Consider the following 26,099-nt stretch of genomic DNA (forward strand, 5'->3'; position numbering starts at 1 on the left):
CTCAGTTCAAACTCAGAGTAAAAATAAATCTTCTGGACTAGTGCCTAATAGCCAAATAGGTATGTGCCAGGCAAGCCTCAAGGGATAAGGGCATTCCGGTGAGATGCCACCACTGAAAAAGACCCATTCCCATTTGCCACTTGTCTCACTTCTGTAGGTGTAGGCACAAATGGCAAGAGTTGGAAAGAGGATCTCAACTGGCAAGCTGGAGAGTTTGGCAGGAGGGAGTCCTTCAAGTACTCTGGCTCAAGATGTTTAGGGCCAGAAAAACAAGAACCAGCATTTTGAATTGAGCCTGAAAAATACATTAACAGTTTGGATCCAAAATAAGTTATGGGTCTGGCGGGTGGGAGAGATTTGGCTGATTCTTCCCTCACACCTGTTCCTGGGGGCAAGATTCTGGGAGAATGACAGGTTGCAGTTAGATTACGGAGATGAGAAATTTCCCTTCCACAAGTGCTGCTGCACCTGATAATACAGAACCCAACCCAATTTCATTCCTAAGGAAAATTTTAAAAACATATATATATATTCCTGAATATGGGGGAATGGAGTCTATGTTGTTCAACAGAAACATTCTATCTTGTTAGTATTCAGGTTTCTTTTTTTCTGAAGAAGTAATGCTCCCACTGAAGCCCAACAACCCACATAAAACTGGAAGGCATGAAAACAAGTCAGGATGACAAAGGACAGCAACAGCAGGAGAGAGAAGAGGGAATGAAAGTTGATGACAATTTTCATCCATGTTAGCAACATATGAAATTCAAACATTGTCTTCAGAAATAATTTTGACCAGACATACAAGTGGCTTCTGAATCTCCCCAAAACCTTCCTTTTATTAAGGCAGGGGAGAACTTTCCAAAATGTGCAAGAAAACATTCTTAAAATAGTAGGCACAGTTAGAGTCCCGCAACTGAAAAACAAAAAGATAATAATATTTGATTTATATACTGCTCTTCAAGACAACTTAATGCCCACTCAGAGTGGTTTACAAAGTATGCTATTATTATCCCCACAACAAACACCCTGTGAGGTGGATGGGGCTGAGAGAGCTCCAGAGAGCTGTGACTAGAGGTGGGCACGAACAGGAAAAAACCCGAACATGATGTTCGTTGTTATCCACGAACAGGGAATCACGAACAACCATGAACATGACCCTGTTCACAAACATGTTCGTGGTTGGCTGTTCGTGGGAGGGAGTGGGGAGACTTGGAAGGGAAGAAAATTCCCTGCACCGTTTGCAAACGGTGTGGGGGACCTCCTTACTTTCAAAGTCTCCCTCCTTCCAGCTGGCTGGAGGGAGGGGGGGGAGACTCTGAAGGGAAGAAAGTTCCCTGCACCCCTCCTTCCAGCTGGCTAGAGGGAGGGGGGAGACTTTGTCAGGAAACCCCTGACAAGTGGCTGAGTGGGGGATTTAAATGTCCCTCTTCCTGCGCTGCGCAGCAGCAGGGAGAGGGAAATTTAAACCCCAGCAGGCTGCAATCAGCCCTTGTCAGGGTTTTCCCTGACAAGAGGCTGAGTCGGGGGTGAAGTGCCCCTGGGCTTAGATTGGGGTTTCCAGGGCAACAGAAAGTCCGTGTCTACTGTTGCCAAGGGAATTGATTGAAAGGCGCCAGACTGTCTGGCTTGATGAACGGCCGATGAACACCACAATCAGGGCTTGGAACGAACAGGAATGGGGCCTCACGAACAGCTTGCTCATGAACAGCTGATCGGGATGTTCGTGGCTTGTTCATATTGCTGTTCATGCACACCTCTAGCTGTGACTAGCCCAAGGTCCCCCAGTAGGCTTCAAGGGGAGGAGTAAGGAATCAAACCCGGCTCTCCAGATTAGAGTCCCGCGCGCTTAACCACTACACTAAACTGGCTCAAACTGACACAAATGTTTCTATGAATTAGTGTATATGTACACATTCTTCATCATACTAGAGTAAAAGGAGTAAAAGGAGTAAAAAAGTGCTTTGGGTATTGAAGAAAAGCAGTATGTTGTTCCCTGTGAAAGGCTACAGGTAATAAAAAATGCACTGACTACAAATCAGTGTTTCCAGAAGCTAGTTTCAACTTTTCCAGGCCCTGTTTCAAGAATGACAAAAAAATGCTAAATCAGTTTGATTGGAGACGATGACAGAATAGATACAAGTCAAATATATGTACTGGGGAAATATGTTTCCTCAATACTGCTTCCTAGTCCCTAAAAAGTTATTGCCTGTAAACAGTCTGACATTCAAAGAGGGGTAGCCCAATTATTCTGTTGATGAAAGCTCCTATTGAGATAAATGTTGTTAGTCTTTAAGGTGCCACTGGATTTTTGTCGTATTCATATGCATTCTGTTCTAGGTATGCTGGTTAGAAGTGTGTAATCCAAGTCCGGGAACCAAGTTAAAAAGCCGGATTTTTGCCAATCTGGCCAAAACTGGCTTTCCAGAATCAAATCAGAGAATCCGAGCTCTGATCCGGGCCCCTGATCAAGATCCCTAGATAAATCCAGATTAATTTGGAAAACAAGCTTTAGCGTCTTGGCTGGCTGTTTTCTTATCTTCTCCCACATTTTTTCCAAGAGGGGAGGGGAGAGTGAGTAGCCAGTCTGTGCAGGAGTTCTCCTTGTCTGGCTAGCTTCTGGGAGTGATACTGGTTCAGTCGGGCTATGTTGCAACAGTGTCCCTTGCTTCAGTTTGGTATGAGTGGATTCTTCCTTTCAACATAGTTCTGTGGCTTGAAGTTGGCTTTGCTTCACTTTGGTTCTGGAAGGATTTCATTCCCTTGCTTCAGTTTGGCTTCGGTGAATTCTGTTTTGACATGATACTCTGGTTCACAGTAGGCATCTTTTCTTTGCTTTGGTTTTGGGGGGGATTCCATTTCCTTGCTTCTGTTTGTTTCTGTTGGGCTTTCTCTGGGTTAAGCTTGCATTTAGGAGTGTGCCTCTAGCCAGTAGCTGTCTTGTTTTTGCCTGAAAGCCTCCTTGGAATGTTTCCCCCACAGGAAACAATGGAGAGTGGCTAGGGGCACCTTCATAGAATTGGACCCCAAGGTCCAATCTTCCTGAAACTTGGGGGACCTTTAGTAGATACTCACGAATAGGTTCCCTGCAAATCTGGTGAAGTTTGTTTGAAAAATGCCCCCTCCCCTTGGATAGTTTCTCCACAGGGAATAATGGCCAGATAAATCTGGGATTTTCTAATCCTGCCAAACCTGATCAGAGAATCTTTCCTGGATTTCAGGGATTCTTTTTGTGGGATATCTGAAACTTGGATTTGAAGTTTTGATCCACATTTCTAATTCTGGTTCACACTGCCCTTAACTTTCCTCAGCAAAAATTACTTAAAGCCTTCATAATGTCAAGAAATTTGTACAGATCCATACATGTTAAGCTGAGACCTTGGTGCAGAGAAGTCCGTGCTTTTGATTAAACATTGTAATGGAGACATGGCAAACTGCTGAGTAGATATGAGAGTGCTTAGAAAGTAGTTCAATTAAAACAAACAGGATTTAACTTGCAGGTGCATTTATACAAGATCAAAGTACAAGGTGAATTGTTTTTAAAAAGCAAAGGGATCAGTTATAGTTTAAGTGTTAAAAAAGGTGGAAATATGTACCAAGCCAAATTATTCAACCTTTCAAATTATACATTTTGGAAGACATGAGTTTTAATGAAGCTTTGTTTTAACCTTTTCAGAAACAGAAATATATAAATGTGTGTATTTTTTTATTTAAAAATTATTATGCCCTGAGAAACGCTAAACCCATCACCTCAGCACACAATGAAAAGAATTTGTTCACTACATGAAAGACATCTCACTAACATACTACAGTATCTTCCATGTCAAGCAACCATGTTGATTGCTGCATCAAATTATCTTTGAGGGTCACTCAGACCATGTTTCTGTAATCCTGGCTCCATTTTTGTCAAGTTTAACTGGCTTAAAAATCAATTTAATTAAATTTGATGTTGAACAGCTATTTTTATACCAGACACAGAGTGCATCATATTATTTTAGGGAGTTAATCTCCACACAAATTCCTTAAGCCTGCATGCTTTACTCGGCCTTCTAATTAAATTGAAGTTTCAGAAAAATAGTTCAATCATATTTTCTTTGTGTTATTAAAATTACTTATTTGCCCCCAACAACAACTGTGGAAGTATTTAGACTTACCAAGCCAAAATATTATTCAAAACTTAAACTATAAAGCTAACAACACATTTTCTTTTGAATTTTTAACCTCTGATCAATTAATCAGTAAGGTCACATTCCAGAGGGGTGTGTGTGTGCTGCATCCATGCATTCACCCAATCTATTCTATTAACAGTTTCCTTCACAGGAATTCCAAACTTCTTCCTCCCAGTCTGAGTTAAAAAGCAATTTCAGGATTCATAAGAAAAATATTGGCTATGCGCTAGTGGGCAGTTTCCTTTAAAGATGTTCTCACAACTGTTTCCCAATTCTCTTTAATTCTGTATCATCACATTACATCATATGTGAAAATTATTGGAAGAAAATGCAGACTAATCTTTCAGATATTTTATCTAAACTTAATAGATTTTAAGGAACACAGAGGATGCTATGCTACAAAAAGGTAAAACCGTACCTTGTGTAGGTTGAAGTTGTAATCTACCCACAAAGTATATCAGCTCAAATACCTGAAACGTTTTGGCTGGGACCAGCAAATTCCCAGGTAACTGCTAAGTATTTCAAAATCCTGAAGGGGTGCCCAATTTGAAATGCATTTCCATCCCCGAGTTAACCTAAATCAGGTGTCCCCAATCTTTCTGAACCAGTGCGCACCTTTGGAATTCTGATACAGGGTGGTGGGCGCAACCACAAATACCTGTCAGATGAGTGAGAGCCAACAACATACCCAAAGAAAGTCTAAGTGCCGGGAAAAAGAAGGGATAATTTTAAAAATATTCTGGGAAAGGAGGGAGAATGAATAAAACCATCATTTGGCAGTAGCTTCCTCTGAAGCATCATTATTTTAATCTGCACAGCCAACCAGATCTCCAATAGCCAATCTGAATAGCCAACAGCCAATCTGCTGGACAAGAGCCCCATATGGCCTCATCCACTTTCAGAAAACCCTTGGCAGATGCCAGGTACGGTGTCAGTGGGTACCATGGCACCCATAGGCACAATGTTGGGCATCCCTGGCCGAAATGATTAGTTATGCATTACTAAATAATTAAAACATATGGGTGATGAAACTTGACACAAAATCATTCCCCACTGCCATTCTTTAGTTAACTCATTCAAATTATATATTTTTTCTCAACCTGGAGGCCTGATTGACAGCAAAAGAAGGGGTAAGAGTAACAATATTCACCAAAAGTACACAACTGACGATGGGAGAAAAGAAACAAGCTCTAGTTCTCTAAGAGATCACAGCTGTTTTCAGAAACTATAAATTATCTTCTGATCCAAGGAAGAGACCTACAGCTAAGTATGAATTGGTTCCATTTCTATGACCTCTTTCATATCCACACTACAACAGACCAAGGTTTCCATGATAAACAGCGACCTTTCAGAGAAGCTATTGAAGATGGTTTGAGCTTGCTATTAAAAATAAAATGAACTGCAGCCATCATTCACTGGACAGGTTTTATGTTTATTTGTGCTCTTTCATTTTTATAAAATTTTTATAAAGTTACCTAACCATCCTGTAGCAATCATTCAAGCCTCATTAGGCTAGGAGTTTTGCTGCAGTAGTTTTGGGACTTTAAAAGTAAGGCATGACATGAAATTAAAGCACAATATTCCATCTGAGAGAAAATGCATACTAGCGGCCTGTTAAAATATATCATCCAATGAATCTTAAAAATACTTTTTATTATACTGTAATTCCAACTGCTTTGAACTCTTAAAAATGCTGTATAGTTACTAATTAACATGGTTATCCAGTTGAACTAGTTAAGGAAAAATAAATGATCACCATTCAGATAATATTAACAGGAAAGGTAAAAGCTTGCTTCTTTATCAGCCACATTTGGATGGCAAGAAAACAAAGAAAAAAGTTAAACCAGTATTTGTTATCACACTGGTGAAACTTATTTTTGATATAGTTCCTTTTTAAGATGTCAGTACAAAGCACAGTTTTATTCTGAACAGAATACCATGCTTAGATGTTTGGCAGTATCTGGCAGGAGCTACTTTAGATTTGCCCAAGGTTTTTGATTTTTTTACTGTTGTTTCTTTGAACCTCCAAACTACACATCACTATCTGCTTTAGGAAATCCCCTCTAGTTGGTTTGACATGTGGTATATTGGGCAGCTATTTGACTAAAATGAGCCAAACCCTCCTCAGGCATGTAGAATTAGTCATGCTATCCTTTGGATCCTGGCTATTGAAGGAGGAAATGTTTCAATATTTCACATTAATGTAATTTGCTATTTATATTTCACTCTCTGTCTATGTATAAAAAGCTGGCATCCCAAAATTTAAAGTTCTTCTCTTTCAAGAGAAAAAAATGATATAGTCTCTGTATATGTTTGTTACTTCTTACCTTTATATTTTAATGATTTGCCTAAGTTTGGATGTTTTGAAAAAGTTTACCATTTAGTAGTACTAGAAAAAAGGTACAAAATACATACCTCTTGTGCAAGCTCTTGTGCATTGGAGATTACAGGGTATGGAGGACTGGCTTTGTTCATATGAACTGTAACGGCATTGTGTATCTTAAACGCATTTTGAAAATCAGTGTTTTGGACTAGCTGCAATATTAGAGCAATTTCCTCTTGGCTTTGGGGATCTACCAGAGTGTGCTGGACATGTTTAAGAGAAGACAGCAGCTCATCAACTTCTGAAAAGGAAACCAATACACATTAGTTAGCTTGGATATTCTAAATATGGAAGACAAAAAAACAGTAAAAGGCAGGGGACTAACTATGATATGTGCTATAGCCTTTCTTCTGTCAGAAGAGCACTTCTGCATACAGAGGGAGATAGTCTTTTTTTCTTTTTTTACCAATTTCCCTCTCCCATTGCAGACCTCCAGCACTGGAGTTCCCAGTGAGAAATCCAATTGCAGTTCATTGGATGCAGCCCTTTGACTGCAGCAGCAATCATTAATACAGAATTGTTTACTATTTCTGCATTGATGAAAGCCTCTCTCTTCAAAGCAATGACACCATAAAAAGATTTTAAAAGAGGAGAAATAGGAGAGTATTTGTAGAAAAGACTTAAAGCTGAAATTCTTGCTCAATTTGCGCTCTATTTAACAACTGTTCAGTATATAAAACATTTTTTTCTACACATTTTTTGGTATATTATTTCAAGACAAATATGTAATTCCCTAGTAAATTCCAAAATACAGACTGGAAAATAAAAGGCGCTATTCTATGCAAACCTGCTCTTTCTAAATTGCATTCTCACTTTTTACTGACACTAATTATTCTGAAGATAAAAGTTATCAACACTGCTCTATGATATTCAGAAAAGCGCACATAAGAAGAAAATTATGCACAGGTGTCAACAGTATTGAAGTATAGTCACATCTATCATTTATAGCTAAAAGCCAAATAGTTTAATTAGGGAAGGTGAAGGGGAAAAGACGAAGCAGAGAATGCTTTATCATTCTACAACACATCATAATTACTGCAATATGAGAAAAAGCGATAATAAAATAATTATAGATAGGCACCAGAACACAAATGATCTTTATTTCACTTTATACTTTCAAAAAAAGTCCAGAGTTGACTTATCTTTCAGAATTTTTAAAGATGAATATATACAGTTACGTGGTATGTAATTAATTAATTTAATACATTTCTTAAAAATCAACAGCAAAAATGGTTTGGGTCAAAAGACTGGACATATTCTGTAAGTGAAAATTCTTTAAAATTTAATACTATTGATATACAAAGCAAAATGTGGACAGGAATTGTCATTCTAACATTAGTTTCTTTTGCATCCATTGCAGCACCTCTTAACATATTTTAAAAATTCTGAATATACATGAAAAGACTAAACTGTAACATACTTAGCAATTTGCCTCTTTTGTGCAATCTTCTCGTACCATCAAAGTTCCTGTATCACAGACCTTTTGCCCTTTCGCCCTTTCATACCCTGATGGTAAGAACTGGGGCACACTTCAGAGCACTACCCCACAAAACTCAAAGAGCTATAAAAAGTAGCCAAAAAATCCAGGCTAAGTTTTTGACCGTGCCCTACTTCTCAGGATCCCACTTTAGGCACAGCAAGGCAAGCCATAGCCTATACCACAACAGCTTAAGGTGTTCCATTAGGCTGCAAGAAACTGAATGTGCATCTTTCTCCTCCCATAATACCCAGATAGCAGAGGTTTGGGAGACTGCAAGAAAAGTAAAAAAGATCTATTATCTCAGGCTAGATATTATAAAGATGACTCTAGTCTTCACAAATAATTAGACATCAAAGTCAATTTACACAGAAAGTCATCACACATGTTTAATTCCAGATCTGCTACTTAAAAATATATGGATACACTAACTCCCATTACTTCTTTACTAAAGTGCTTCATCATGTATTAATATTTAACACTCCCTTACAAACAAACAATTCTTCTCAATTCAATGAAACAGTAGTCAGAATCCAAAGTGCTTTCCAGTTCTCTCTTTTTAGCAGCCATCTCCAAACACTGGAAGTACTTCACAGCAGTATCCCACAAAGCTCAAGGAGCTATAAAACCTTAGCCACCCTCTCCCCCATGTCCATGCAGAAGTACTTTGCACATATATGACCAACACTATTTTTAATAAGACAGTCTATTCACAATAAAGCAAGATTTCTTCCCAACACTGCAATTTGCTAAACGGCAAAGTGTATTTCTCTACCTCTTATTTTCTTTTACGAGTTAAACTGCACCTTTTTCTGGCCTCAGCAGCAGACAGGGAAGATATCCAATGTCTTTGTCACTCCCAAAAAGAGTAGAGAAGGAAAAGATATGTAACTTTAAGGGAGGATTATTTTTCAAGATAGGGAGGATAGGGAATACCAGCCAGTCTGCCAACTGAAACATTCTTTATTTTGTGACAATGCAATTAATTAGCAGATAGAAGACTTTGTTTTCAATTTTCAGCATCAAATATAATACATAAGATGAGTTGAATAAGCCTGAACATAAATACAGCTACATCTTCTGCATTTCATGACCACACAGAACTTATACTAAACCCCTACATGTATTCTGAGGAGAAATCACCAAGACTGTGTGATATTTGAAACAATGGGGTCAAAAGGATTTATTTAGAGCGTTGATTCAATTTTAACTTATTCATGAACATACGGAACACTGAATTCACTTAGAATTTTTAAGGGAAAGTTTGTCCTCGTATGACTGAAATTAGTGAATGAAGTCACAGTGAAGTACCCAACCACTGCAGTCATCTTCAGAGGCCTTGCTCCAGATGCTCCACCTGAGATTAGACGGGTAGCAACCCAGAAAAGGTCCTTCTCAGTTATGGCACCAAAATTCTAGAACTCTCTTCACAGGAAGAATCATCTGTCAGCTTCTATTGCCATCTTTCACCAGTGGTTGAAGACTTTTTAAATGCTGTTGGGCGTTCCCTCAGTGATCCCTCCTTCCTGTCCAATGTTTTGTTTTAAATGTTTTAATTGTTGTTTTTATGTCTTGTATGTTTTTGCTCTGTTTTTAATTATTTTAATGATATGTAGCTGTTGTTGTTTTGGTTGGCTTCAGTTGTTTTAAAATGTGGCTATATTATGTATGTTTTAATTCGTTAGCTGGATATAAATCTTCTTCCTTATTGGAAAGCCCTATTGCATTGTTTATTGGATATCTTTTGTATTTTGTAATCAGCCTTGAGTCACAGAAAGAAAGTAGGTCCATAAATGAAGCAAATAAAAAAAAAATCCAGAGGTACACAGCAATCATACATAGCCCCTTTCTAAATAAGCAAGCAGAGAATGTTGTAGGCAAATCAATTTATAAAAATGTATCATTTGGCTTGTTTTTCCATACATAACCTTGCTAGCTTTCAGAAGAATCTAGAACTCTGTTTTGAAGTTCAATGAATGTGTCAAATTCTGGACTGATGGATCCAGAAAAGCAGAGAAATAAGATATGCACATGGAACAACAGAAATTTTAAGAAAGGATTGTTGCTACTCTTTTTTATAATGTGAAGATTCTGAATATTCTCAGATCAAATTAGGGCAACTCTTCATGATCCTTCAGGTTCAAAATTTATTTAAAATCTATTTTTTATTTATCTTGCGAGATTAGTCACAATGAAATATGGATATATTCCTCATGAACTGGTTCCTCAAACGTGGATCACCATAAACCATTATTGTTCATTTATCCTTGGTTTGTTTTATGCAACTCTGTCACTAATGCAGAAATCATTCAGCAATAGAGGTGTGCGATCCAGCTTTCTGATTTAGCTGAATAGCCAGATATATGCTGATCCAGCAAAATCCAGCTATGCCAAATCAAATTAAAGGATCCTGGATCAGATCTAGGAAGCTGGAACAAGATGGGCCAGATTAACCTGGTTAATTTGTTTAAATCTCGCAGATGTTGGCTGCTTCTTCAGCCTATTTTTTCTTCTTTTCCAGGCTTTTCCCAGTAGAGGAGCGGGGAGGGAAGGGGGAGGGAGGGGGGAGGGAGGGCAGGTAGGAGGAGTGAGTGACCAATAGTGAGAGAGAGCTTGTTGTCAGGCGAATTAAGGTTCTGATGGGAGAGCGCCTTTTTTAAATTCTGCAAAGGAGATTATTTTATTTTATTTATTTAATTAATTTATGTCATGTATAGTCCACCCTTCTCACTGAGACTCAAGGCAGTTTACATAGTGTGATTCTGATTCAATCAGAATCAAGGACATTTCTATACAGTATCAAAGCAACTGAGGCCCAGAGAAGACTTCATTTTGAGTTGGAGACAGGACAGACTGAAATGGTGTTTTTTCTCTTGCCACTGGAACAGGAATATTCAGAGAGAGATGTTAGGAAAAGTAGAGTTTGACATACCATGTAAGTGCCACAAACAAGCAGAGGCAAACCTGCAGAAATACCCAAAATGAAGCTCGAGAATGCTGTTGTGTTTTATGTGTGCGTAACGTTAACTTTTTTCATTGTAGGGGTGGGAGGGAACAGGATGTCCATTGATGAAGGGCTGCTGCAGCCTGCAACTCTGTCTCGAGACTCCTCTGAGCCAGTTAGTGTGACAGTGTAGGCTGCAGAGCAGAGGGCAGAGACCAGAGAGAGGACGACTTGGGTTTCCCCAAATTACCCCCCCCTCACTTTCTGAGGCCTTCCTTGGGAGAGGGATCCATTATACTAAAGCACAACAACTGTTTGCTTGCCATTGCTTTGTACTTGGTGGTTCTGCTGCTGTAGGGCCAACGATGTGGGTGCTTGGTTCTGTTCTGTGCTGTTCCCCCACTGGCCCCAGGTTTTGCCTGGCCTCTGGTTCTGTCGAGCATGCAACAGTAACACTGGTTCTGTTGGGCATTCAACAGTGTCCTTTGATTCAGTTTGGTTTTGGTGGAATCTGCTGGTTTGACAAGATTCTCTGGTTTGATGTTGTTCCCTTTACTTCAGTTTGGTTCTGGGGGGTTCCATTCCGTTGCTTCAGTTTGGTTCTGTTGGACTGGGTTCAGTTTACATTTGGGACTGACTAGTGGCTGCCTTGCCCCTGTGTGGTTTTGCCCAAGAGTCGGCTTGGAAATTTCCCATCATAGGAAACTACGGAAAGTAGCTGGGTTCAAGGGGCACTTGGGTTCTGGGGGGTGGTTCCCTTGCTTCAGTTTGGTTCTTTTGGGCTTTGTCTTGCATTTGGGATTGTGCCTTTGGCTACTGTTGCCTTACCCCTGTACACTTTTGTCTGAGAGCCAGTTTGGAAATTTTCCCACCATAGAAAACAATGGGGAGTGGCGGAGGGCATTTTGTCCAGGGGCCCACAGAATTGGTCCTGGGGTCCAATATTCCTGAAACATGGGGGAGGGGCTTATTAGACAGTCAGGAGTAGGTTCCCTGCAAATTTGGTGGTTTTCTTGAAAAATGCGCCCCCCCCAACACCCAGATAATTTTCCCCATAGTGAATAATGGCAGTACAAATTTGGGAATCTCTAGTCTTGTGGACCTGGATTAAAGAATCTCATCTGGATTTCAGGCATACCATTTTTTTTTAATTTCACTGAAACCTGGATCTGGATCCACTAAATTTTTTTTGGTGTACACTCCTATTTAACAATGCACGAAAATTTAGATTTTTAAAATTTTACTTTAAATGTTTCAAAACAGGAGACTGAAAAACAGCCAAAAGGAATAAAAAAATTAAAATAATTTTTATGATTGGAATTTCAAACTATGTTACTCATCTTATCTCTAGCTCAGTCTGATAAAGATATGGAAGAAACATCTTATGAGAAGTACAGATTTTGAAGTTATATATCATCTGACTTTCTCTTGCCCTTAAATTCAGATCCCCTCCATCAGTCCTTGATCTGCATCAGCCAAACTGATTGAGTGCGACAACTTCTTAGCAACTGCATCACAATAGCTTGGCTCATAACTACACTTTTGGGGCTAGTGATATCCCAAGTATTTACTCTTGTTCATTAACATAAAGATTGTTAGAAAACAACTGACAATGACCACATGCATTTACAAATACACAGCTGGAGAAGACCAGGAATTCCATACAATGTCAGCAAAAGACAAGGGCGTATGTGTTGGGCTGGGGGCGGGGAGAGAGTCATACTAAACTTTTGATATGGAAGCATGTGTTCTTGTGTTGAAGGCCCAAGAAGCATTGTGGATGCCAGTGGGGTATTAGCCAAATTGTTTCACAGACTTTCTAGTGGAACTATAATCAGAAATAGTGTTGAAATCATTCTAATCTGTTGTTCAAGCTTGCTAAGGCTTGCCTTTTAGGGACCGCCCAAAACATTCTTGCTTCCACATCAGCCCAAGGAGGCATCTATAAAATAAGAGTACCTGTTGAAGGATGCAAGCCTGGAAATGGGCTGTATTGGTAAGAGGGAACAGAACAATATTTTGTCAATTGGACCACTTTCTGCTGAATCAGATATTACCTACCCCCTTACAATCTGTTAAAGAATGAAAACGATATGAGATACCTTCAAAGTAGTTTGCCACCCTATAGCTGCCACAAACTGTACTACATGTGAAACTAAATTAGATGCTAACCAGTGCCAATACTGTCTGGAAATCTGTTGAGGCTGTATTTTTATTTAACATAATTTATCCACTATCTTTCATCCCAGTGGGGACCCAAAGCAGCGTACATTATTCTCCTTTCCTGCATTTTATCCTCATAACAACTCTGCAATGTAGAGTAGGCTGAGTACGTGTGCCTGCCCCAAAATCACCCATTGAGCTTCCATAGCAGAGTAGGGATTTGAACCTGAGTCTTCCAGGTCCTAATCAGACACTCCACTACACTATTTGCAGAATCTCTCTTGCCAATGACATGATTCACATGCAACACCAAACCATGTCTTGAAAACTCTAAAGGACAGCCATGTTGGCTATAGTGTGCAGATTTTTAAAAATCAGCATGAGGTTCAGCTCTTACATTTTAAATATAAGGATCCTGCCTTTCCAAAGAGCCAATGATTCTTTCCCTCTCCATGTTTTACTCTCATCACAACCCTGAGAGCTACGATGAAATATAATGACTAGTCTAACATTACCCAGTAAGCTTTATACTAGTATGAAAATGTGAACCTCTGTCTCCCTGGACAGAATCCCTGAAGAACGTATCCGTTCTTTCGCAAAATCCTGCACTGTAATTTAGTTGTGAGCCCAGTCAGTACAATTGCACACCTCTGGACACATGACCACTGGGACCCATCTCTTTGAAAATTTTGTAATCTGGTCTAGGAGTATATCATCCAAGTCTTCCGCTTGGCTTGATGGTCTCTATAGTAGAACTAGAATCAATGGAATGTGCAATCTGTTTGTTCATTTGTGCTAGAGTAGAGCTTATGAGAAGGCTCAGAAAAATGGAAAAATTAGGAAAACATTCCCTAAGGAAATGTTAAAAACCCATTATGAAACATTTTCTCTTTTCAAATGAGTGAAATGCTTTTTAAGACAAGGTTTTTACTCAGTGTGTAGCATGAACTTTTTAAAGTAAGATAATCTACAGCATTAGGCAATGATAATGCCTATGTATACTGTAGAAACATACAGCATGTTTTCAAGGATATGTTTATTGTTTAAATATGAATAATTCTGGCAACAAATAAAATGCTATAATGTGTTTGATTATAATATGTTTCTTAAGAGTTCAGTGTTTATAATGTTTTTGCCTTTAACTAGCTATTCAAACATACTGGTAGTCTTATTGTGACTCTATAGGACTATTTACTAAAGTTCTGAGTATCTTTGCAATTTTGCTTACAAAAAACTTAAGCACTTATACTTCTAAATTATATAAATGCACCAAATAGTACAATTTTATATGTCAAGTTATAAATGAAGCATATTACTTCTAAGTTACAAATGAAGCATATATATTTTAATAATGTAAGTACATGTTTGATAGAAAAGTACTCATATATTTCAAATTTCTAAACATCTGCGTTTTTTCCTGGAAAAAAAAAGTGACACCCCCCTCCCCGCCGCCTCAATCTCCATCTCTATTTTACCCTCCTTTCCTTGTAGTTCAAAGCTCTATGATGGAGGTTTGTTATTATACAAAGGGGTGTGAGGACAAGGATTTGATCTGCATGATAATGTAAAAAGCACAGGAGTATCTGAAGCAACCATGCTATGATTGTTCCTATGAGAAAGAGGCATTTAGGGAAATTTCTCAGAAGTAAAAAAAAAAAGAGAGATATCTAATGAAAACTTTTATTTTTGTCTGTCAGCTTCCTGATAACAACACTGTAATACAAAAGCTGACAAAGTGTTTCACAAGGAGGCAGAAAGACAGGTAAATGTACAAAAATAGACCATTATGTGAGAAAGTTTTTACTGTGAGAGATGAGGTATAATTCTAAGTGAGTTCACAACTAAGCAAGGACTGAAGTTTAGATCATACATTTATCCTGTGATATTTTAAAGTCAAACTGGACTAAGAGGCTCTACCAATATATAGACATGAAACAAAGCATCTGTTTAGTACATTTTAGAATGTAAGTGTATTTACTCATGCCAATATGTAAAGTGTATTTGCTCATGCCAATATGTAAAGTGTATTTACTCATGCCAATATTTAAAGCTGTCCACCTGGAAAACAGAGCATCAGTATGAAAATTATGAGTCCACCTCTGCTTGTACTGAAGAACATGTAAACAATATTGCTATAACCTACAATTTAGGATGAACTTCCAGTCACTAAGTGGTAAACTAACAGAGCTGCACTCTACTATTCAGTACAGAACTGGTTTTCCCCATTCCTCCCTCATCATTGGCCTACCACTTCTTCAATTACCAGTCTCCTTGATCCTTCTCGTTAGTCTTCACAAGTTCTTTTTTCCTTACAAGCCACTGGTCTCTCTTCAGCCAACCCGCCTTTAGATTTCATATACATTAAACTTTTTTACTTCTGGGGCTCTCTTCTGATTCAGCTAGCCACTCCAAGCTTTCATATCAAGTCAGCATGCATCATTTCACTACCAACATTCTGCATACAGCCATGGTGGTGGCTAGAAATCTACACTAACAGACTAAGACACATCCAGAGTAGCCATAATGAACACTGCTGCCAATGCTAAACAAGTATCATGTTCTGAAAACTCTTAATGGGATAAACATAATGGGTATAATCACAACAATTATAATGCAATTCCAAACAGAGTTACTCCAGTCTAAGCCCATTGGTTTCAATGGGCTTAGACTGGCATAATTCTGTTTAGGATTGCACTGTTAGTAGGTAGACTTGCTCCAAGATATAACTACAGTTTAACAAGCCTAGCAAAGCAAATCTTGTTTTAGGAGGCCTAAAGTATATGAAAGTTTTACATACCTAAGACTTTCACAGCACAGTGTGGGCTCTCCAGAATAACTCCTTCTCCTGTGTCAAACATAGGGTTGTCTATTCCAGTTTTGGGAGGAATCTGAGCTAGTTTCTTTAGCCGTATAGAAGAATTTAGGTCCAGTTCCTGTTTCTTTCCTTCTTCTTCCCGCCTTCGCCTCAGGTCCTCCTGCTGTTGTCGAATTCGCTCAAGCTGAGCACTTCGCCGTAGCGGCATCATCCTGGTGCCCAGATCACCAGGGCAATCAACAGCCATTTCTCTATGCTTCTGAGGCTCTTCAAAAGGTGCAAGATCCACATTTTTTGTTTCACTGTCTGAATCTTCTGTTACGTGTCCATTCATATGAGTGGTGGTCATTGTTTTATGTAAAAAGTTGTACAACTTGTCAGACATAAAATTTATTATAAGGCCTATTTTCTTGATGGTACCACTCAAAATCCATTATAATTTCAAGCAATTCTTCTTATGCATTTACCAAACCAAGATGAAAATAAATATCCAGTGAGATAATCTACGAAAAACATAAAACACAGGAAACAGGGTTAACAAGGAAAAGACAATTCTTATATTCAATATTTCCTGTATATTTCATTTGTTTTAGTGAATTTAGTGGAAATATTCAAGCACAGTATCACACTTGGATTCACTGGTGCCTCAGGGGGCAGGGATACCCATCACACAGAGCCCCTCACCTTTGCCCACCCTCATCATCAGCTGCTGTTAAGTCCTTTATTTACTCCCTTCCACATACAACTAAAGATTGCTATTCCTTTAATTTGAATCTGCAGTCCCTTCCCTAGGTTTGGAACCTGCTTGTTGGCCCCACCTCACATATGGTGCAGCTCTGCCTGGTGTTGCTCTCTGCTGCCTATCCCTGCTGTCTTCAGTCCTGGAGCCTTGCCCTTCCTTGAAGGCTATCTCTGCTCTTCCTGTGAGCAAGCTGCCTGCAAGAAAGCCTTCGCTTGCCCTGCCCTTGACAGTTTTCTTTCCCTGCAGTCTGGCCTCCTCCCTTCCAGCTAGGACTGCCTTTTTATCAAGATCCAGGCTAGGAAGCTACCTGCCCACTGCAGCCCTGCCCTACCCTGGTTGCTTTTCAACTCCACTGGGCCAGCAGCAGCACAGGGCCTATGTGTAGCTCTCATGGCCCTCATCCATCACACACAGATATCCATGCACCAACACATTTATGTAGGCACAAGAAGAAGGGGATCCTCAGAGTGAACTGGCGTTCAACTGCAAAATCCATGTACAAATGCTGCAAAAGACCAAGGCTACATCACTGGAAGAAGGAAAAAGATGGTGCATGTGCATTCTCTCTTTCACACGAAGCATAGGCACATAGTAAGGCTTAAAGAAGATACAGTACTTTACTTTAATAACCAGCAATTAATGCATAATACAGTTAATTGCAATAGATTTTTTCTGAGCAAATGCCTTTGTTTTAAGAACTATTGGTAAAAACCTTCAAGACTCATAACATTTCCTAAACTAGTTTCAGCTTGCTGGTGCTATGTCTTCAGCACACGAACCCCTGGGACATCCACAATATGAATTCAGAAACTCTCAAAATCACATTTTCCAATCTGTCTGGTGACAGCAACACTGCCCTTACAGTACTCTAGGTTGTGAGGAAAGGCGGTAGAAAGAGATGTCACACAAGGGCTCCCCCCTCCTCCTGAGACCTTTCCATCATTGTATTCACCAAAGAGAAAGGGGTGGTGGAGGGGTGGTGGTGCTGGCAAACATTTTTAAAAGTGCTCCCAAACTTCATTTATGCTTTGGCCCACTTGTTAAAAGCTGTTGGGGTGTGTGTAAGTTTCCCACTTCATGTATCTCTTTTTCTGAATTTCTTTTAAATCAGTAACAACATACTCCATATTATGCTGCAGGAAGCAATTTTTTTTTGCTTACAACTGCAGAGTGAGCTGGTTTAATCATTTCTGCAATACAGGTCAGACTGACCATGATGGCTACTGCAAGATCAAGCTTAATAAATAAAAAACAAATTTCTATTTACATTGATCAACTCCCTTTACTTCCATCTACTTAAAATTTGGTAATGGAATTGAAAGGAGTGCTTTGTTTATAAAACATTGTTTATGGCTTTAGTGTGTTCTCTTTATTGCTGATTATTGAGAATAACCTCTGGAAGGCAAGAAACTTTGCCAGAACACACCAATCATCTGGTATCTGAAGAATTGAGCTGTGACTCATGAAAGCTCATACCCTACCACAAATTTTATTAGTCTTATAGGTGCTACTGGACTCTTGGCTCTTTTCTACTGCTACAGCCAGACTAACACAGCTACCCATCTTGATCTAACACCAATCATCTGTTCCACCATTCCATTTCCAGTACTGGCTAGCAAGATACCTCTGGGAGCTCACAAGCAGCATGTAAGGTCAAGGCTATTTCCTGAATTACTTCCCAAAGACGTGTCATTCAGATATATAAAGGGGCTAAACACTGACACGCCATTATAGTATCATGACTAATCATCTTTAAAAGATTTACCATTAATTTGCCTATAAATTTTTAAAAGTTAGAGGTCACAAGTAGAAAAGATTTGGCTTCTTGCAGTATGAACTAAAATTATGAGGCTTCAACTACAATCCGTGGAAACCAATGGTGACAGCAGCAGGCAGCTATACAATCTTCCACAGTCCTACATGTGCAGAATTTTGGCTGCAAGTATCACTTTTATTAGCAACCATCCTTACACTATATGCCTGAATTGTGCTCCATAGCACTATGAGTAGTGTTTGCAGTGGCAATCAAGCAGACTTACATCAACAGGTGCATATCAGCAGGTGTTGCCTTGCCCATTTTTGGAAACACATCTATTCATACTGTGTTATTTATATTTATAACTACGTTTGTATTATAACTCTTACCTACAATTTCACATGCACACACAAAATGTGGCTACAACAGTTCCTAATTTAGCAGTTTAATGTAGGACTGTGCATGGGTTTCCCGCTTCGGGTTTCCGTGAAACGGGAAAACACTCTGGAATGACCCGAATCCCAAAGCGGCAAGCCACTTCAGGATTCAGGTATTTAAAACGCTTTGGTATGCTCCATAAAGATTTGGAGGACACTGAAGGGAAAAAGCCGAGGAGGCTTTGTCTCGGCCCAGCCCCCCACCCCTCCTTGCTCCAGCTGACTGGTGACTCACTCACAAGTGGCGCGGAGGGCGCTTTAAGTCTGCCTATTGCTCCAGCTGACTGGTGGGCCCGAGTGGCATGGAGGGAACTTTAACGTTTAATCCTCCCTTGCTCCAGCTGACTGGCAGAGTCCACCAGTCAGCTGGAGCAAGGGTGCAGGGTTTAAATGTGCCCAAAGCTTTCCGAAGGGACCCGAATCACTTTGGAAAGCTTTGATTTGGGATTCCCAAATCGGGTCCGCTATGCTGGGTCTGATTCGGAAATCCTGAATCTTTACAAATAGGGTCCGATTCGGGTCTTTATCCCGAATTGGAAACCCGAATAGCACACCCCTAGTTTAATGTCTTGTTGAAAGTGATATAGAAGTTTACAATTCTCTATAGAGTAATGGAAAGGTCTGCTTCTAGTCATATCAATGGGATATTCTCAAGATTTAACTGTAAACTTCATGACATGCCTGACAGAGATAACATGCTATAAACTGCAAACTTAACTGTGAGGGAGGCATGCAATATGTGGGGAAAAGGATTTAATATTACTTCCAAAAAGCATTTTAGATGATTCTATGTATTATACAGGCAAGACTAAAGTTTGCTTATACTAATTAAAGCTGCCTTTGCTTATACTAATTAAAGCTACAATCCATATTTAATCAAAGAGGTAAATAACATCCCAGATCAAAATAAAGCATCTTTTAAGTGCATAGAACACATTGAAGTGTCAATTTTACAAATAAAAAAACCCTACTTGAAAACCTTAAACAAAACACTAACAACATCACAAAAGCAGCTAATGTCAAATGGCTAATTTCAGTGAGCCTCTGAAAATCCCTCACCTTCATGATAATGTTATTAAAAGGCCCGGCATACTTCCAAAAAAACCTGAACATTGTTCAAAGTCCTTAGAATTAAAATCCTAAATTTTCCACGGACCACCTAACTCACCATGCTGCCACATCTTCAAGAGATGGGGGCCCAAATGCCAGAGATTCTGCTGTACGTAGTTTCCTTCGGGACACTTTTCCTATATTAAATTCACTCTTCTTATACAATGTACACACACAGCCTTCTCCTTTCTTTTTGTTCCTTAAACACTCCTTTTGAAATAAGGCAGCAGAGAAATACAATTACAAGTTTCAAGATGCTATAGCAAGACTGAGGTTGATGTGAATTCTAAGAAATATCTTTTGCCAGTTCTGGATATAATACACTGGCTGCTAATTTGTTTCTGGATATAATTCAAAGTGCTGGTTCTTGCCTCCAAAGGTTCATCTGCTCCCATATAAGCTTGCCTCTCTGATCATACCTTCTACAGAGGTCCAGCTTTGTGTGCCTCCATTAACCCCAATCTGTTAAGGGCTCTGTATTCAATCATCACAATGAACTGAATAATTGAAAACTGAAGATTTCTGCCTTCAGCCTTGGTATACTGTGTAAATGTAGGAGAGAGAAGAGAAAGTAAGTTGACTGTTTAGCAGGTTTGGGTTCATCACATGCTCAGTCTCCATAGCTGTTTACCTAGCCCCAAGTTTCTTGAGCTTTGGATGCCAAATAAGTAAAAACATTCTTATCTTCACAGCAGTGTTGTTGCTTTTGTTTGATTCTACATTTGGCTGATGATGCAGTTAATATTGTTAATCCCCCCTTATTCCTCTGGCATAATACTCTCTCTCTCCTGATCTGTTTCAGTCTACACTGTAGAAATGCAGAATATATCTCAAAAGATAATTTATTATTTAATTGTAATGGATTTTGTCTACAGCCAGCTTGCTTTACCACAGTGGTAAAGTTTCTCAATACTCAAATAAGCTGCTAGTCTCATGTCACTATATGAGACCATTTGTCCAAATACAATTTTTGTTCACTACAGAATCTATTCTTCCTACCTCTCAGATAGCAAAAAACTATGCAATGCATGCAAAGATAGTCTAGAGTGCAGCTTTTTGCAGTTCTCGTTCTAACAGTGGGCCTTTCACAATTTTACCTCTAGAAAACTAAGGCATTCTAGTATAAACATATCAAATGTTATAATTTTATATGTTATTTATGTTTGATTTAAAGGTATTGTATATATCACCCCCCCTAAATTTCTAGGGGGAAAAAACCCTCCACAAATTATGCAACACTAGTTTTCACAGCTAATGGGCATTTCTGAACAAAATCTCCTTCATGTTATAGTTCGTGCTGGATGCTACTATGTGTTACTTATTTTGGTTTTGATACATAATTACTCTGAATGGAAACCATCTCAGGAACACATGAACTGAGAATCCAGAATATACACCTTTTAAAGGCCTAAAAATGTCTCACAGAGCACCACTGCACACACTATTCCCAAGGATCCTCTTAGAAGCAGCAAGAAGCAGGGATGTGGCAAAGATCTCTCCTGATCATCAAGTTTCTATCCCTTTAACATCTCCTTTTCCAACTAGATCGGACATTAGCAATGAGCATAGAAGGCTCTCGGATATCAGCATCACCATTCTCTCTCTCTTTAGCCTTAACTATTCAGCATCTGCTGCTGAGTAATGGAGATAACATTTCCACAAAGTTTCACTTGCAATCAGGTAAGACTCAAGCAACCACAGCTGATTTGCAAACAGACATTACTATGGCCAAAAAGAGACTGACTCATAAAAGCAACTAAAGAAAGAACAAAATAGTTCGTTAATACAGCTGTCCAGCTCTGCTGCCTTTAGCTACAGGATCTAAACAAAAAGAAAAGACAGAAGTGTCAAATTACAGATCCCGATATTCACATTTGAACTTATTAGTAACATTTGGTACTGAAAGTTGAAGATACCACATGAACACCATAGTATTGTTTTCCTTGGCCAATTTGTAGAAAGTATATATAAGCTAGGCTTTCAAGTTTTGTCAGTAAGAATTAGAAATCTTGTATATTCTTTTACAAACAGATATTGTGCTAATGAAAAAAAATTCTTATTCTGGGTGCCCTAAATAAATCTTGGTAACATTCAGGTTTAAGAAAATAAATGCAAGGAAGAAAAGGGGTGTGTGGGGAAAGGTCCCCACAAACTCAACCCAAACAAACAAGGTACAAGATATTGTATTTTATATTATTCTATTAATTGAAATACGCCCTGAGCCTGCTGGTGCAAGGAGGGTGGAATACAAATCCAATAAAATAAACAAACGAACAGAGGGGTCAAGTTACAACCTAAAATAAAATATATTTAGAAGGTATTTATTATAAATGTGCACATACATGGATTAAAAACAGGTCCTGGTGTTTGATGAATTTTTAAAAGTTTTTTTAGGCACAGAGCCACCACATCCAGCACAATGTCGACGAGGAAAGAAACCTTTTGTTGCTATTCTCCCACTTCTACCGCTGCTGTCCTTAACCTCCGGTAGTTTACTCTTGACTAGTAAGTCCCAGGATGTTTGTAATTAATTCTTTTAGCAACTGCAATTCTAAGGAAGTTATCTATGTGACTCAGTGTCCCTGTAACTTAATGTATGTAGGTATGACTACTAGACCTGTTAAAGTTCGAATATGTGAGCATAAGAGCTGTATTAAAGAAACAGAATGCCCCCCTTGTTAACCACTATCTCACTGCTGGCCACACAGAGAAGCAGCTGCAATTCTGGGTTGTGCAATGTATACAGAACACATCTTCAAGCTCTTACAAACTCGTGCAGAAAAGAGAAGTATTTTGGATTCACCACCTCCAGACATTGATGCCTTGGGGACTTAATGAAGAAGTGGACTGGACTTGCCGTGTCTGAAAGTGAGTTAATATGGACAATGGCCCTAATTGTTAGTGCTGTGTCTCTGCCATGTCAATATTCTCTTCCTTCTTCTCCCCCTCTCTATCTCCCTTGAGAGCATCTCCCTTGACCCCTCTATTTTGTTCCCTTAAGACAATAAATGATAGTGCTATCAACTAGCTACAGATGTTTATATCAGATATGATTTACAAATTGGAAACCTTCAATGGAGGTGTGTTTTAAGGATCCCTGTGCAGTTCTCTCTCTCCCTCTGTTATGTGCCAACTCAAGACACTTCCAATTTATGGCAATCCTATGAATAAAAGACCTCTAGAACGTCCTGTTTTTAACAGCCTTGCTCAGATCTTTGAAACTGGAGGCCGTGGATTCCTTTATTGAATCAAGCCATCTCATTTTGGGTCTCTCTCTTTTCTTGATGCTATTGTCTTTTCCTGCGAGTCTTGTCTTCTCATGATGTGACTAAAGTACGATAGCCTCAGTTTTGTCATTTTAGCTTCAAGAGAGAATTCAGGCTTGATTTAACCTAGAACCCACTTATTTGTCTTTTTGGCTGTTAATGGTATCCATAAAACCAGCACCACCTTTCAAATGAATCAATTTTCTTCCTGTCAGCTTTCTTCACTATCCAACTTCTACATCCATACACTATAATGAGGAATACCATAGTGTGGATTATCTTAATCTTGGTCCCCAGAGACTCATCCTTATCCTTAAGGATCTCTTCTAGTTCTTCATGGCTGCCCTTACAAGTCTCAGTCTCCTTCTGATTTCTTCATTGTCATTTGGAATTGCAGTTCTCTATGCCACTCAAAAGAAGAAACTGGGATCCTAGGATGTAGGGTGCAGAAGGGGGGGGGCTGCAGTGTGGAAGAAAAGCTGAAATCACCCCTTCTACTCTTGTGCAAATGGAGCAAACACTGACACAGAAGTGTGGGGGGATGATTTTTGCCAATTCCTGCTTCTTGCCCCCTACCCCCAATCTCATTTCTGAAAAGCTCCTAGTCTACAGAAACAGCTTTTCAGGGGGCACAGGAAGAAGAATCCGTTTCGATGACTCCTTACTTTCTTAATTTATACCATGCTTTTCTCCTCAGTGGGGACCCAAAACAGCTCATATTGTTCTGCTTTCCCCCATTTTATCCTGACAACAACCCTGTGAAGTAGGTTACCAGCTGAGAGAGGGCATCCAGTGAGCTTCCACAGCGGAGTGGGGATTTGACTCTGGGCCTCCAGTTCCTAGTCCAACACTATAACCACTATGCCACACTTGCTCTCCTTCCATTTGTTTTATTTTTGTTATATTTATTTTATTAAAACATATGTACCTCTTTCTCCATTGTTTAATTATGGTCAAAATATCCACTTAAATATATCCATATACAATAAAACTCCAATTAACCCCTGCACTAATGAAATGCCTGCCACTTACACTCCATTAAAAGCTCTAGGGAAAAACATTACAATGCATCCTGAAAGCCCCCAAAGATAGCACTCCCTTCACCTCTCTGGGGAGCCCATTCCATAAAGTGGAAGCAACCACAGAGAAAATATGGGCCCTCATCAATGACAGCCTTAGTGAGGGACACCCAGGAAGTGGCAAGCTGAAAATGGTAGCTGGCAAACAGGGACATACAATCCATAGAGGACATATACCCCTATGGGGGTGGTGAAATGCTTTAAAGGTTGTAACTAGTACCCTGACTTCAACTTGGAAATAAACAGGCAGCCAATGTGAGCAGTTTTAAAATAAACATGTATTTCCAACTCCTAGTCCCTAAGAACAATCGGGCTGCCACCTTCTGTACCAGCTGAAATTTCCAGGTTGTCTTCAAGGGGCACCCAACATATAAAGCATGTTACAGTGAGATTACAAAAAAATGGATTAGCATGGCCAGGTTGACGAAGTCTAAGAAAAGAGAGAGTTGATGAACCAGATGCTGCTGGTATGGCACCACAATCTACTTATCAAGTAGTAAGGCTGGGTCCATGAGTATCCCAAGCTCTTAACCTGCTCTGGTTCATAGGATCCAGCCCATTAACTTTAAAGTCAAAGTCAATGTAACATTTCTAATTAAACAATTAAAACATTTAGATGACAAGAAACTATTATACTAACAGAAAACTTCTAGCTACTCTAACAAATCTATTATGCAAGTATTTTATAGTTACTGCACTATTTGCCAGCCATATGGAATTATGGTGCCAGCCTAGACTACCTCATGAAAGAATGGAATTTGCTTTCATTCCATCAACTTCCTCTTCTACGCCTCCCCACCTTTGGACAGCAGCTGGAACTTCTCATTTATACCAGATTAGCATTCCACTGGCACTCTCTGGAGCTGACGGTTTGTTTCCATAGCAACAGCTTTGCCAGCTAGCATGCAACTCACGCAAAAAGAAAGAATTTACATCATGCAATCACAACAGATTTCGCCTCTGTTTTTCCAGATTCTTTCCCTCTGGTTTTAAGGTAACAGTGACTAGCCTTCTAAGCCTATTAAACAGAAAATTAGATGATTACTTATACGCAGAGCAGAAGAACATCTTTCTACTAGCTGTATCAAATTCAGTCAGCAGATGGCTAAAGCTTCCTAGTAAGCAGTAGTAATGATGCCAAAACCTTTAAAGAACAACACGTAAAATACCTGCTCTATTTATGTCAATCATTTGAGACCACTTACATTTAATGACTCAGGTGAAAAAATCACCTTAAGCAACAAGCATAGAAAACAGATTCCATTTAACAATACAAGTTATCACTTTCAATTATAATGATACAGGATACACATTAGTGAAGCTTGAATAACTGATCTGCTTAAGGTTAGATGATTCACAAAGCCACTTCTTCTCCCATCACCAACTGAACTCTAGATCTATTTCCTATATAGCCTATGCAAACACAAGAGGTTAAATAATTCTACGCAGCCATGAAATACTCTCCACCACCCAACAAATTGTGTTAATGATATGCAACCTAAAGGCAAACCATTCCAGTGCCACTTTATGAAATAAACGAATCATGGGTTTCACAAATATGGCCAACCCATTTTATTTGGATCCAAACTTATAGCGTTTCATGTGAAAAATGAGGCTTTCTCCTCTACCTGTCATCTGTATCCCCTTGTACCCTTCCCAAAAGGGAACCTCTGGAACACTGCAACATAAAGGACTGGGAGGTAGGCTGCATCCCATGTCGGAAATCTGCAGCCTCCCTGTGTGCAAGCAAAAGGGACTTTC

General features: G+C 39.3%; 1 protein-coding gene across 4 annotated transcripts in view; it reads right to left on the minus strand.

Annotated features, from left to right (window-relative positions):
* The window catches only part of PALS1 (protein associated with LIN7 1, MAGUK p55 family member), a 98,318-nt gene that overhangs the window by 52,384 nt on the left and 19,835 nt on the right, over window positions 1-26,099 (minus strand). For 3 of the 4 annotated variants that reach the window (XM_054971536.1, XM_054971537.1, XM_054971538.1), the window contains 2 exons: window positions 15,931-16,451; window positions 6,582-6,790 (listed from right to left, as the gene is read on the minus strand). In XM_054971536.1, coding sequence (XP_054827511.1) covers window positions 6,582-6,790; window positions 15,931-16,333 — 612 coding nt within the window. In that variant the 5' untranslated portion in view covers window positions 16,334-16,451. The remainder of the gene's footprint in view (window positions 1-6,581; window positions 6,791-15,930; window positions 16,452-26,099) is intronic. The other variant, XM_054971539.1, reaches the window with a different exon arrangement.

This window comes from Eublepharis macularius, chromosome 2 (assembly GCF_028583425.1).
Source record: "Eublepharis macularius isolate TG4126 chromosome 2, MPM_Emac_v1.0, whole genome shotgun sequence".
NCBI classification, from domain to species: Eukaryota; Metazoa; Chordata; class Lepidosauria; order Squamata; family Eublepharidae; genus Eublepharis; species Eublepharis macularius.